General features: G+C 43.6%; 1 protein-coding gene across 1 annotated transcript; it reads left to right on the top strand.

Moving 5' to 3' along the window:
* The first annotated feature begins 2,696 nt into the window (after positions 1-2,696).
* On the top strand, positions 2,697-15,138 carry LOC139402207 (A-kinase anchor protein 17A-like). The gene is made up of 9 exons (XM_071146317.1): positions 2,697-2,833; positions 3,342-3,450; positions 3,581-3,690; positions 5,672-5,801; positions 5,969-6,172; positions 6,300-6,524; positions 10,713-10,858; positions 12,798-13,038; positions 13,143-15,138. Exons 2-9 carry the CDS (start codon positions 3,361-3,363, stop codon positions 14,151-14,153), a joined length of 2,157 nt encoding a protein of 718 aa, XP_071002418.1. The 5' UTR covers positions 2,697-2,833; positions 3,342-3,360; the 3' UTR covers positions 14,154-15,138.
* The last annotated feature ends 257 nt before the right edge of the window (positions 15,139-15,395 follow it).

Raw genomic sequence — 15,395 nt, 5'->3', positions numbered from 1 at the left:
TTCTACAATTATTATAAAGACAAGTCAAAATAACCACTGAACACCTTCAACACGAATCTCTATGTAACTGCACATGTCACTTTGGAGGTTTAACCAGAATGAAATAGGTGAGTCTATAACCTATGGATTGTGTAGATGTTTTACCAGCAGTAAAGTTAGAAAAACTCTGCACATTTTAAGTTACATTCGCTAGACTGTGAATGGTCTATTCCTGAAATGGTCAGGAATAGAAAAAGAAAGGGTCAGAACTCCTATTTGAGATGGAGGAAAAAGGAGTCCCCATGTAAAAAAAGAAAGGGTCAGAACTCCTATTTGAGATGGAGGAAAAAAGAGTCCCCATGTAAAAAAGAAAGGGTCAGAACTCCTAGATGAGATGGAGGAAAAAGGAGTCCCCATGTAAAAAAAGAAAGGGTCAGAACTCCTAGTTGAGATGGAGGAAAAAGGAGTCCCCATGTAAAAAAAGAAAGGGTCAGAACTCCTAGTTGAGATGGAGGAAAAAGGAGTCCCCATGTAAAAAAGAAAGGGTCAGAACTCCTAGTTGAGATGGAGGAAAAAGGAGTCCCCATGTAAAAAAAGAAAGGGTCAGAACTCCTAGTTGAGATGGGGGAAAAAGGTGTCCCATGTAAAAAAGACAGGGTCAGAACTCCTAGTTGAGATGGGGGAAAAAGGAGTCCCCATGTAAAAAAGAAAGAAAAAGTAATCACTTGGTTTTCTTTACAGCAGATCAAATCCATATAGGCAGAACTGTAGCCAATTGAGTAGGACATACTGTACATCTATGGCCCATTCCACAGACCCTGCTCTACAAACAGTCATTCATTCAATCACGTTCTTTACTTGTTCATGAATTTACCATAGAATAAATACATGTTTTCATTCTGTGGAACAAATGTCCCTAAATATTTTTACCTATATTTTCTCACAATAAATTACTGTTAATATTTCAAATGTTTTTGGACATACCCTCAAATTCTCCAGCATGATCATCGTAGTGTTGAGCTGAAGTTCCTCACTCATAAGTTGCAGTTTAGATGTCGTCATTGTCCTTGTATACTATAGATAAATACTGCATATTGTACAGACCAGTCTGACTGCTGGGCACCTGATGTCACTTTTCCTAATGTTGGATGAATGCAAAGATGCTGTGCACTGCCTGTCTGTCTGTGTCTGTCTATGTGTTTTCTTGGTCGGTCGGTCGGTCTGTCTGTCTGTCTGTCTGTCTGTCTGTCTGTCTGTCTGTCTGTCTGTCTGTCTGTCTGTCTGTCTGTCTGTCTGTCTGTCTGTCTGTCTGATATTGTCTGATTTCACTCCAGTTTTGAGCCATTGTATATGTTTTATACACTTGAATGTTTCTCCTCTCTTCCCAGATTCCTTTCATAGTGCCCCTTCTTTTCACTTTGAATCTTATTGGGGAAATAAAGCAATAACTGTTTTCATACATCTGACGCCTGTGTGTTTTTGCAGTCAAAGCAGAAGTATACAATTACTTTACACAGAGGTATTGCTATAGATATTGAATGTCTATACGAGACTAATGCTGAAACGTAATGATAGGTCTGCTGTGGTGTGGTTGAATTATTGATGCTCTTTGATTGGCTATAAACAGTTGAGGTTAATCTAGTATTCATTACTCTGCAGGTGTTCAGGCTGTTTCATGGAGCTGCTATACACCTGTTACTGTTCACAGTCAACTCCCAGTCAGCACCTGTTGTGTTCATGATGTGTCTCTGCTCTCCTCTTTCCTCTCCTCCCTCATCTCTCGTATCCTCCCTCATTTCTCCTCTCATCCCTAATCAGTGCTTGACTTGAAATAGGTTACGGTACTAATTTTGTGTGTTGGTACTGTTTATATTTAGGTGTAAGAGCTCCACAATACTTTTGAGCTAATATTCTATAAGAGGAACAGGAGCTCAAGCAGTAGAACATTTGAGGTGCCCAAGTCAAGTGCTGTCCCTAATCTGTACTGAAGGGAGTTTAGTACTGAGTTGCCCCCGCAAAGAAGTTACCAATTTATCTTCTTGTAAAAAAAAATGACTGAAGTTCAGTTTATCTGTGATGATGACAGAGCAGGGTGCACAGCAGAACAGAACCGGGTGAGTGCTGCCAGGGCTTCATGGCTGCTTGCCTGACCTACATACACACTGAGGGGAATAATGCCTATTATGTAAATTCCTCCACATCTTTTCAGGGAAACTGTGCCAACTTTACTGCCCGGGGCTCTAGCTCTCTATAGCACTGCTGAATCAATGAGAGGGATGAGAGAGGGAGGAAAGAGAGAGCGGGGTGCTGCTCACTGTACTTCACTCTATTGGGGTGCTCATTCTACTTCCCCTACTCTCATGCCTACTCCAGCTGTAGGTTTCCATTTGCAGAAATCTTAGAAAGACGAAAGGAAAAGTGTATTTGCCAATATTATGTTTTGTCAAAATGTAATCATGACGTTTGCTGCTCTCTAGTAGATACTTTTGATACCATTTTTTGTTGTTGACCATTTGCAATTTATCCGTGCACGATTTTGTATTTAAAAAAAGATGAAGAAATGTCATATGTTACATATTCAATCAAAATATTTCTTAATTTCGTTAGTAAATCATTACGGTATGCACAAATGCGCTTCAGGAATCGTCACAAGGTGGCGATAAATGTTTAATTCTACAGTAAAAGGCTTTCGTATGTCTATGGTAGGTTCAAAGTTCATCCAACTCTAAAGTTTCCGCCAGTAGCTTCATTTGTTGTGGTGATAACTGCAGTTAACTGACGTATTGTGAACATATTCTCGTTTTAACACATACAAACAACATAAAGTACATATATTTAGCTGCTGGTGAAACAGGTTGGTGTATATACGTCACTAACTGTAAATGATTAGTGTTTGTTTTGAGGGTAAAAGTGCTGCGGCCGCATTGGTTACCGTTAGCCAGCTAACGTTACTGTAACTGCTGTGCTAGCTATCTGAAACCACTCAGTCGTAACGATAGCAGCTAGTTGGCTAGCTATCTTTGGTTTTTAGTTTCAGTGCTAACTAGCTACATATCGGATATTTATCTAGTTTACTACCAAATGTGTCACAGTGATGTCTGCTTTCCAGTAACTCGATAAAAGACGCCCAGATCATGGCTAATGTTTGAAATGGTATACTATTAGCTAACGTTACAGTAGCTAGCAAAATAAATACATGAATTGGCAGTTTCTGTATGAATTATAGTTAGTTGGCTGGCCAGTGATATCCAGGGATGGTAGGCAATTAGTGTTTGAAAGACACAGCACATCTACACATTTTCCACACGGATCCCATTGACTATCTCCTCTCTCTCACCCCCCTCTTTCTCTTCACCCCCCAGCTTTCTGTAGTCAGGTGTCATGATGACCACCATCGTCCATGACACCACTGAGGCGGTGTGTCTGTGTCAGGAGTACAACCTGTTCTTGAAACCCATCGCCAAGATGACGGTGAATGATACACATCTATACTGTCACATACACTTGGACCTAAAGTAGTTAAATGAGCATCTCCAACTTAATGTATTTGACTTCCAGGTGAGCATGTATTGTGATATGTATTGAATGATTTCTCTTTCAGGTGAGTGTGGCACTGCCCCAGCTGAAGCTGCCTGGGAAGAGCATCTCTAACTGGGAGGTGATGGAGAGGTTGAAGGCCATGGTAGCTCCTGAACAGTTCTCTGCCCTCAGGTAGGCATGGGCCCTATGGGCAATTCCACAGTAACAATCATGCTGACAATATGCTTTTTCACTTTAAAATGTATGTCAAACATAAACCAATGATTGCAAAACAAACCATACAACTATATGCACAAGGATGACTTTTAACAATTTCCAATAAAATTTTTACAATAACACATTTACTTGAAGAACAGTTCAGATGCAATGTTTGGTAACAGAATGACTGTTTGAGCCATCATTCTGTTACCAAACAGTTCTTCAAATAAAATTTTACTATTTTTTACACAGTAGAAGATATCAAAACTATGAAATAACATATGGAATCATGTAGTAACCAAAACAGTGTTAAAGAAATCAAATATATTTTATATTTGAGATTCTTCAAAGTAGCTACCCTTTGCCTTTGACAGCTTTGCACACTCTTGGCATTCTCTCAACCAGCTTCACCTGGAATGTTTTCCAATAGTCTTGAAAGAGTTCCCACAAATGTTGAGCACTTATTGGCTGCTTTTCCTTCGCTCCACGGTCCAACTCATCCCTAACCATCTCAATTGGGTTGAGGTCGGGTGATTGTGGAGGCCAGGTCATCTGATGCAGCACTCCATCACTCTCCTTCTTTGTCAAATAGCAATTACACAGCCTGGAGGTGTGTTGGGCCATTGTCCTGTGAAAAAAATATTATAGTCCCACTAAGCCCAAACCAGATGGGATGGCGTATCGCTGCAGAATGTTGTGTTAGCCATGCTGGTTAAGTGTGCATTGACTTCTAAATAAATCACAGACAGTCACCAGCAAAGCACCATCACACCTCATCTTCCATGCTTCACAGTGGGAAACACACATGCGGAGATCATCTGTTCACCAACTCTGCGTCTCACAAAGACATGGCGGGTTGGAATCAAAAATCGCAAAGTTGGACTCCTCAGACCAGATTTCCACCTGTCCATTGCTCATGTTTCTTGGCCCAAGCAAGTCTCTTCTTATTGGTGTCCTTTAGTAGTGGTTTCTTTGCAGCAATTTAACCATGAAGGCCTGATTCACGCATTCTCTGAATAGTTGATGTTGAGATGTGTCTGTTACTTGAACTCTGTGAAGCATTTATTTAGGCTGCAATTTCTGAGACTGGTAACTCTAATGAACTTTTCTTCAGCAGAGGTAACTCTTGGTCTTCCCTTCCTGTGGCGGTCCTCATGAGAGACAGTTTCATCATAGCGCTTGATGGTTTTTGCGATTGCACTTGAAAAAACGTTCAAAATACTTGACATTTTTCGTATTGACTGACCTTAATGTCTTAAAGTAATGATGGACTGTTCTTCTTGCCGTAATATGGAATTGGTCTCTTACGAAATAGGGCTGTCTTCTGTATGCCACCTCTACCTTGTCACAACACAGCTGATTGGCTCAAACTCATTAAGAAGGAAAGAAATTCCACAAATTAACTTTTAACAAGACCCACCTGTTAATTGATTTGCATTCCAGGTGACTACCTCATGAAGCTGGTTGAGAGAATGCCAAGAGTGTGCAAAGCTGTCATTAAGGCAAATGGTGGCTACATTGAGGAATCTCAAATATAAAATCTGTTTTGATTTGTTTAACACTTTTTGTTGGTTACTACATTAATTCATATGTGTTATTTCATAGGTTTGATATCTTCACTATTATTCTACAATGTAGAAATAAAGAAAAACCCTTGAATGAGAAGGTTGACTGGTACTGTACACTTTAAAGTGAAACATTTGAGTCTCAGCATCACCCTGTCACCATGCAATTGCCCCTATCTATAGGAACATATTCATACTGTTAGTCATAGGCCACATGTTTTCTATGTGTGGTGTTATAGCTTTAACCAAGCTAATAACTCTACAATAACCAACATTAAACTGTGACAATACTGATAATATGGCAAATGGGTTGCCTGGTATCAATATTTTCTGGTACTGATATATGTATTGTATGGAGAGGTAAACATCCCACCTCTGTCTCTCCGCAGGATCTCTAAGAGCACCATGGACTTCATCCGTTTTGAGGGCGAAGTGGAGAACAGAGGGGTGGTGAAGATCCTGCTGGCCAAACTGGATGGGAAGAGCATCAAACTCAGCGGCTTCACTGACATACTCAAGGTAGCGGAGATAATGTTGTGTAGGCTTGAAAATGTACGGGGGAAATGTAAAGTGTAACCGTCTGTATTTTTGGTCATGGACAGCCTTCCCCAGGTTCTTGCAAAACAGAACTCTCTTTCTCCCAATCGACTGATAATAAATGAATAATTTCTCTGTGGGATGTCTAGGTGCGTGCGGTAGAGAATAAGATGGACTTCCCGACACGTTATGATTGGGACTCGTTCTTCCGTGACGCCAAGGACATGAACGATACTGTTCCAGGAGAGAGGCCAGACACCATCCACCTGGAGGGCCTGCCCTGTCGCTGGTTTATCCTGCCTGACGGACCCCCCGACCGGCCCTCCGAGACCGCCCTGCAGGCGGTCTTCCAGGTACGGAGGGACGCAACATATACCTAGCAATCACTCAATCCATCATCGATTGATCAATCAATCACCCTTACACACACATCCCCACCAACCCTAACGTACACAACCCCTAACCCCTATCTCCTCCCAGGGTTTTGGTCCGGTGCGTCACGTGGACATCCCCATGCTGGACCCGTACAGAGAGGACACTCTTGATAAGAACTTCAACACCTTCACCTTCGGCGGCCATCTTAACTTTGAGGCGTACGTCCAGTATCAGGATTACGATGGCTTCGCCAAGGCCATGGACACACTGAGAGGCATGAAGCTCATGTACAAAGGAGAGGATGGCAAGGCTGTGGCCTGCAACATCAAGGTACTGAACTACACACACTATCCATGCTACAAATATTTTCATGCATGTTAACATCAGAAGCCTCCTCCCTAAGTTTGTTTTATTCATTGCTTTAGCACACTCTGCCAACTCTGATGTCCTAGCCGTGTCTGAATCCTGGCTTAGGAAGGCCACCAAAAATTCTGAAATTTCCATCCCCAACTACAACATTTTCTGACAAGATAGCACTGGCAAAGGGGGTGGAGTTAGCCTGCAGAGATCTGTCATACTATCCAGGTCTGTGCCCAAACAATTCGAGCTTCTACTTTAAGAAATCCACCTTTCCAGAAATAAGTCTCTCACTGTTGCCGCTTGTTATAGACCCTCCTCAGCCCACAGCTGTGCACTGGACACCATATGTGAGTTGATTGCCCCGCATCTATCGTTAGAGTTCATACTGTTAGGTGACCTTAACTGGGATATGCTTAACACCCCGGCCGTCCTACAATCTAAGCTAGATGCCCTCAATCTCACACAAATTATCAAGGAACCTACCAGGTACAACCCTAAATCCTTAACGCGGGCACCCTCATCCTGACCAACTTGCCCTCTAACTACACCTCTGCTGTCTTCAACCAGGATATCAGCAATCACTGCCTCATTGCCTGCGTCTGTAATCGGTCTGCGGTCAAACGACCACCCCTCATCACTGTCAAACGCTCCCTAAAACACTTCAGCGAGCAGGCCTTTCTAATCAACCTGGCCCGGGTATCATGGAAGGATATTGACCTCATCCCGTCATTAAAGGATGCCTGATTGCTGTTTAAAAGTGCTTTCCTCACCATCTTAAATAAGCATGCCCCGTTCAGAAAATGTAGAACTAAGAACAGATATAGCCATTGGTTCACGCCATCCTGTTTCGTACTGCATTAGCATCGAATAGCCCCCGTGGTATGCAACTTTTCAGGAAAGTCAGGAACCAATATACACAGTCAGTTAGGAAACCTAAGGCTAGCTTTTTCAAACAGAAATGTGCATCCTGTAGCACTAATTCCAGAACGCTTTGGGGCACTAAAGTTCATGGAGAATAAGAGCACCTCCTCCCTCCTGCACTGAGGCTAGGAAACACCGTCACCACTGATAAATCTACGATAATCAATCATTTCAATAAGTATTTTTCTACGGTTGGCCATGCTTTCCACCTGGCTACCCCTACCCTGGCCAACAGCTCTGCACCCCCCGCAAAAACTTGCCCAAGTCCCTCCCGCTTCTCTGTCATTCAAATCCAGACAGCTGATGTTCTGAAAGAGCTGAAAAATCTGGATCCCTGCAAATCAGCAGGGCTAGACAATCTGGACCATCTCTTTCTAAAATTATCTTCCGAAATTATCTGCAACCCCTATTACTACGCTGTTGAACCTCTTTCATATCGTCTGAGATCCCCAAAGATTGGAAAGCTGCTGCGGTCATCCCCCTCTTCAACGGGGGAGACACTCTAGACCCAAGCTGTTATAGACCTATATCTATCCTGCCCTGCCTTTCTAAAATCTTCGAAAACCAAGTTAACAAACAGATCACCAACCATTTCGAATCCCTCCGTACCTTCTCCACTATGCAATCTGGTTTCCAAGCTGGTCATGGGTGCACCTCAGCCACGCTCAAGGTCCTAAATGATATCATAACCGCCATCGATAAAAGACAGTACTGTGCAGCTGTCTTCATCGACCTGGCCAAGGCTTTTTACTCTGTCAATCACTGCATTCTCATCGGCAGACTCGATAGCCTTGGTTTCTCAAATGACTGCCTCGCCTGGTTTACCAACTACTTCTCAGACAGAGTTTAGTGTGTCAAATCGGAGGGAATGTTGTCAGGACCTCTGGCAGTCTCTATGGGGGTGCCACAGGGTTCAATTATTGGGCCGACTCTTTTCTCTGTATATATCATTGATGTCGCTCTGGCTGCTGATGACTCTCTGATCCACCTCTATGCAGACGACACCATTCTGTATACATCTGGCCTTTCTTTGGACACTATGTTAACTAACCTCCAAACGAGCTACAATGCCATTCAACACTCCTTCTGTGGCCTCCAACTGATTTTAAATGCTAGTAAAACTAAATGCATGCTCTTCAACCGATTGCTGCCCACACCCGCCCGCACGACTTGCATCACTACTCTGGACGGTTCTGACTTATAATATGTGGACAACTACAAATACCTAGGTGTTTGGTTAGACTCTCCTTCCAGACCCACATTAAGCATCTCCAATCCAAAATTAAATCTAGAATCGGCATCCTATTTTGCAACAAAGCCTCCTTCACTCATGCTGCCAAACATACCCTAGTAAAACTGAACTATCCTACCGATCCTTGACTTCGATGTCATTTACAAAATAGCCTCCAACACTCTACTCAGAAAATTGGATGTAGTCTATCACAGTGCCATCCGTTTTGTCACAAAAGCCCCATAAACTACCCACCACTGCGACCTGTATACTCTCGTTGGCTGGCCCTCGCTACATATTTGTCGCCAAACTCACTGGCTCCAGGTCATCTATAAGTCTTTGCTAGGTAAAGCCCCGCCTTATCTCAGCTCACTGGTCACCATAGTAGCACCCACCCATAGCACGTGCTCCAGCAGGTATATTTCACTGATCATTCCCAAAGCCAACACCTCATTTGGCTGCTTCTCCTTCCAGTTCTCTGCTGCCAATGACTGCAACGAATTGCAAAAATCACTGAAGCTGGAGACTTTTATCTCCCTCTCTAACTTTAAGCATCAGCTGTCAGAGCAGCTTACCAATCACTGTACCTGCACACAGCCCATCTGTAAATAGCACACCCAACTACCTCATCCCCATATTGTTACTTGTAAAAATAAATGTTTTGCTCTTTTGCACCCTAGTATCTCCACTTGCACATCATCATCTGCACATCTATCACTCTGTTAAAGCTAAATTGTAATTATTTATTGCCTTACCTTCCTAATCTTACTACATTTTCACACACTGTACATATATTTCTCTATTGTGTTATTGACTGTACGTTTGTTTTCCCATGTGTTACTTTGTGTTTGTTTTTTTGTCGCACTATCTTGGCCAGGTCGCAGTTGTAAATGAGAACTTGTTCTCAACTGGCCTACCTGGTTAAATAAAGGTGAAATAAAAATAAATAAACAGGCACAAACATACAGTGTCCAAAACATTAAGAACACCTTCCTAATATTGAATTGCACCCCCCCCTTTCCCTCAGAACAGACTCAGTTCTTCAGGGCATGGACTACAAGGTGTCAAAAGCGTTCCACAGGGATGCTGGCCCATGTTGACTCCAATGCTTCTCACAGTTGGCAAGTTGGGTGGTGGACCATTCTTGATACACACGAGAAACTGTTGAGCGTGAAAAACCCAGCAGATTTGTCGTTTTTGACACAAACTGGTGTGCCTGGCACCTACTACCTTACCTTGTTCAAAGGCACTTAAATATTTTGTCTTGCGTATTCACCCTCTGAATGGCACACATCCACAATCCATGTCTCAATTGTCTCAAGGCTTAAAAATAGTTATTTAACCAGTCTCCTCCCCTTCATGTACACTGATTGAAGTGGATTTAACAGGTGACATCAATAAGGGATCATAGCTTTCACCTGGTCAGTGTGTCATGTAAAGAGCAGGTGTTCTTAATGTTTTATACACTCAGTGTATATAACCACACTAAGAGGGATGAAACATCAATAGAAGAGAGAGGCGGTAAGGCTGGGTTAGATCTGGGTTAGGGTTGTGGGGATTGTCCTGTTGTGTGTTAGTTAATGAGAAGGGAGGGTTAGAGTCAGTACAGAAAGGCTTGTGTAGGGCAACAGGTTTAAGGCCTTTTAGTGAAATGAAAGTCAGGGCCGTATTATAATTCTAAGGATCACTGGGCTAAACCAGGGACCTGGTCCCTAATCCAAAACTAAGCCGTACTGCCTTAATGAAGAGGATGGAGAGAAAGAGGGCGGGGCAGAGGGAGAAATGAGGAGAGAGATCTGAGTGTCTAATCCACAGGGGTCAAAGCCTCTCAACCCAAATTAAGAGAATGAGGGGAGGAGATGAGGAGGAGATGTGGGGGAGGGGGTGTTAGGAGAGTAGCATGTCTGTCTGTCTTTTTGTCAGGTGACCTGAGTGTCACTAGTGCACCCTGCAGTCCTACCCCAACTCTAATTAGGACTCACTGTATTTTTCTATTTTTCTGTCAGGTGACCTTTGACACCAGTAAGCACCTGAGTGATGTGGCTCTGAAGAGACGCCAGCAGGAACGACTGAGAATTCAGGAGCTGGAGAGACAGAGGGAGGAGCAGAAACGCAGAGAGAAGGAGGAGGAGGAACGCAAGGAGGAGGAGAGGTATAGTGAGGAAAATAATTAATGTGCTTGGTCTGAAAACACTGACCCCTGTCTATCTAATCCTTTCTTCTTTACTGGCCCTACCGTTTTCCTAGTCCTTGCTTCTTACGTGTCTCTACCGTGATCTTAGTCATGGTGATGGCTCTTAGGCCGGGATTCAATCCGAATCACGCAATAGCACAGGTCAATCAATATACAGCCAACAAAGCGTCTTTCAAAGGCATTAGCCCGACGTTTGCAGGGACTACTTTAATGGTAAACACAGCTCAACCATAAATTACCTTTAAAAGTAAATGACCTAGTCTTCAAGTGTGTAGAGAGGTGCTTCCACCATATTGTGGTCACCCATCCAGTCCAGATCTGCAAACAGAAGGTGGTAGGAACCAGTGGCGGTCGGTGTCGTTTAAGATGAGGGAGGACGTTTTTTTTTTTATTACAGGGTATTGGATGACTGTCATTCATATTCCATTCACCCAGTTCAATGTAACATTGATAGGTTTAGGCTACTACATGATACTCTACATGATACTCATGAGGTTGCTACAACCCAGCCTGTGAATGAAAGTTTAAAATGTAGGTGCACAGGTCGAGAGAAATTTAACTAATCATGGTAAGACATTGATACATTCAATACTCCCTTGCACAATCTTGCGTGCATCTTGCTGATCTAAGGTGTAATCATTGGTCTAACAGTTGCAAATTAGTTTATTTTGGACCAATTCGGGTATGTTTATCCCCATTTCGTTCCATTTGCTTCAGTTTAAGAAAAGTCTTTCAACAGAATCAGCAGAGTGAATACACCCCTGATCACACGCAAACACAGTTCACTTTCATAGCAGCCACACACAAACAGCATGATCCTTTCAATCATTGAATAATTTGCATCTACACGCTCTCCTCACCTTTTCCTTTCGCTTGTGGACTTCTGTACACAACATATCAGCTGTCTGTGATCAGGCGAGAAAACCTTTTCAAGCCAAACCTTCATATTATAACCGTTAACCACTACACACAGCCTACATTATTCTCACCATATTAGTTAACGTGAAGTTAACATAGCTACTAGAACTAACGTGTTAGTAAACCCGTTACAATCATGCAGTACAGTGTACAGTTAGCAAGCAGTTTAGCAGTTACACCGGCAGGGCCCGGTGGCAATAAATTATTAAAACCAAAAGCTTACCTTGACATGGAAGAGTTACCGTGTTGGATAGCCAGAGCCAGCTAGCTAACATAGCATCCCTCTCTGTTTGAGCTGGGTGTTTGAATAGGCTAAATTAGCTAGCGGCATTTGCTAGCTAAGTGAAATAGGGGGGGAAATGAAATAAAGCTAGCTATCTCTCTCTCTTTTGCTTCTTCAATATTTATTTTTTTAACTGTTCAACTACTGTCTTTCAGTAAACTATTCACCACATTGTTTGCACTGAAGTGCTAGCTAGCTGTAGCTTATGCTTTCAGTACTAGATTCATTCTTTGATCCTTTGATTGGGTGGACAATATGCTGCAAGAGCTCTGATATGTTGGATGACGTCCTCCGGAAGTTGTCATAATTACTGTGTAAGTCTATGGAAGGGGGTGAGATCCACGAGCCTCATAAGTTTTTTTTATTGAAGTCATTGTACAGAAACTAGCTGTACTCCAGCTACACCATGGTGCTACCCTACATAGTTGAGGCTACTGTAGACCTTAATTTCAAAACATTGTGTTTTAATCAATTATTTGGTGCCGTGAATATATTTAGTATAGGTTTATCCAAAAAGGATAACTTTTTAAGTGTTTCACTATTTTTATGAAATTCACTGAGGAGAGTTGGTCCTGCCCTTCCTCCTCTGAGGAGCCTCCACTGGTAGGAACTAGGATACTGGGGCCTGTATTGGTTGACAGTAGCAGAACTATGTATTAGACTAGATGATGTACCATGCTTCTGCTGTGGTTGTAGGAAACACAAAGAGGTGGAGGAGGAGGAAAAGGTGCAGAGGAAAGTGGAGAGGATACGGAAACGAGAGCAGAAGCTGAGAGAGAGGGAAGAGAAGAGGAACATAAAGAAGGTGAAGAGGAGGCATGAGGTGGAGCAGAAGAAGTTGCAGTTGAAGATCGCGACGGAGGAGAGAAGGCTGTTGTTGGCTCAGCGGAACCTGGAGTCTATACGCCTTATGGCTGAACTACTGGGCAGGGCCAAGGTACACACACAACTACAGACACTTGATATATGGCGCCATTGAACATTCAATACGGAAACATGCTGATAGGAACCACTTAATCAATTCTATCTCCCTTCCCTCAGGCTCTGAAACAGCAGCAGCAGGAGAAAGAGAGAGCGGAAAGAGAGGAGCAAGAGAAGGAGGAGTTAGCCAGGCAAAAGGAGGAGTTAGCCAGGCAAAAGGAGGAGTTAGCCCGGCAGAAGCAGCTCGAGGCCTGCAGGCGGGAGCAGGAGGTGGAGCTGAGACGTGTGGAGTTAGAGAAGGGGCGTGCCTTGGATCTGCAACGCAGAGAGAGAGAGCTGAGGGAGAGACTGGTTAGTAACCTGCTGAAGAAGGCTGGAGGAAAGGGAGAGAACCAGACCTCCATCACCCAGCCCTCTGCCCTGACCATGCCCAGGGGAGAGAGCTCCGACCTGGGGAAGACGGTCAGGGCCCTGGGTGTGAACGGGGTTAGACCAAGGGGAGAGGAGAGCCCCAGAGCTACCGTACGATCACACGTCACTGAGAAACAGATAGGAGAGAGGGAGGAGAGGCGAGGAGAATGGGAGGAGAGGCGAGGGGGCAGAGAGGACAGGGAAGGAGGCATGGAGGAGAGAAGAGGTTATGGATTGAGAAGTAGAGAGGTGAGGGAGAGGAGTCGGTCCCACAGCCGGGGCAGGAGGTGGTACAGCCGGAGACGCAGCGGTAGCAGGAAAAGAAGAAGCTCTAGTAGAAAGAGTAGTGATAGTCAGAGGAGAAGGAGAAGTGATAGCAGACAGAGGAGAAGTGGTAGTTCTAAGAAGAAGAGAAGCTATAGCAGGGGGAGGAGTGGTAGTTGTATCCACAGGAGACACAGTCACCATGGACGGGGCTGCAGCAGCAGGAGCACGAGCCGTGATTGGAGCAGAAGCTCTAGTGGGAGGAGCCACAGCAGATTGAGGAGGACACATAGACATAGAGACAGCAGGCACAGATCTAGTAGCAGCAGCTCTAGGAGTAGAGAGAGGGGCAGCGAGAAAGACAGGAGCAGGGAGAAGGAGAGGAGTGGAGACAGGAGCAGCGATAGAGACAGGGACTCCAGGAAGCATAGTAGTAGTTATTCCAGACGACACTAAACGGTCAACACAGCCAGAGGAGACAGAAGAGGACCCTATGCCTGGGCCTAGTTTAAGTAATGCACGGTCAGGGGGTCTGGTTCTGTATGCTGCTACACACGGTCTCTGGACCATATCAGCTTCTTACAGTTTCCACACACACACACACATCTCTTTCTCTCCCTCCCTCCACCAATGCTCTTCGTTCATCTGTAGGTTACAGAATGCTACACTGCTTATTATGTTCTGGTTGACCCATGTAGTGTAGATGCCATATGTACTGTAGTTTGATCACTTGGTTAGTATGTGTCTCCTTTGAGGAAAGATATAAAAAATACTTAAACTTTTTAGGGTCACAGTGAATGGCCTGTTTTGTGTTTCAGAATAACAATATTACTGGGTTTCTGGGAACTGTAGTTCAGTATTAGAGCAGGGATCTGTAGTCCTATGGCCAGACACCACACAGTCTCAGTAGATAGACAGCTGAAGTCTAAGTCAAGTGTTTTCCCCTAGGATAAAGAGAACGAAGCCAAAGACAATCAGACAAAAAAATGTCCAACAGCTTAACCAGACACATGTTTCCGAATTCCACGTCTAACCACCAGACTAGACAGTAGTTTCAGTTCTAACTTGATGTCACTAGAACATAAAGTGGTTCTGTGAGATTTAATGATGTCTGCAGTGTTCTGGTGAGAGAGAATTTTAGGTGACTTTGTTTTGAAGCACCAACCCCAGACTGAAGTCTAGTGTCACCATGTTAACTTTTTGAATGGTGTTCCTGCTAGTTCAAGCCAGGAGCCTGCCTGTCTGTGTACATTTAATTTGCCTTATTGATGAGTGTGTGAACAGAGCAGAGTGAGTGGGTAACGTTGTATATAGGTTGTATAAAGGTTCAGGGGGTCGTCAATCTGCTGTATATGCTCATGTTTCTCTGTTCTGATGGGTGGCTGCATGTCCTCAACACACTGTGTCATTTTATTTGTTGAAATAAAGAAACAACAGAAAATATGTGATTTATTTTGGATGAATATTCTTAATGGATGGATGAATATTCTGAATGGATGGATAACTTAATGCCTACTATATCTTTCCTTCTAAACATTTCATTATTCTAGCTAATCTGTGGTTCTATTACAAACTGAAGTTTTTAGTGTGTGGTTATAGTAGTGGGTGTTAAAACAGGCCCCAGTGTAATGACAGTATGAAACAGAATGAGGTGTGTGTGAGTAGTGTTTATCAAGGACCCAGTGTATTGAGGTCTGA

Source organism: Oncorhynchus clarkii, chromosome 3 (assembly GCF_045791955.1).
Source record: "Oncorhynchus clarkii lewisi isolate Uvic-CL-2024 chromosome 3, UVic_Ocla_1.0, whole genome shotgun sequence".
NCBI lineage: Eukaryota > Metazoa > Chordata > Actinopteri > Salmoniformes > Salmonidae > Oncorhynchus > Oncorhynchus clarkii.
This window is presented reverse-complemented; position numbering and strand designations above follow the sequence as displayed.

Bases quoted from the DNA above. Each gene is read 5' to 3' on its own strand.
- LOC139402207 (XM_071146317.1), top strand. From the start codon at position 3,361: ATGATGACCACCATCGTCCATGACACCACTGAGGCGGTGTGTCTGTGT. The intron at 3,691-5,671 runs GTAGGCATGGGC...GTCTCTCCGCAG, and splicing joins GAACAGTTCTCTGCCCTCAG to GATCTCTAAGAGCACCATGG. The intron at 6,525-10,712 runs GTACTGAACTAC...TTTTTCTGTCAG, and splicing joins CTGTGGCCTGCAACATCAAG to GTGACCTTTGACACCAGTAA.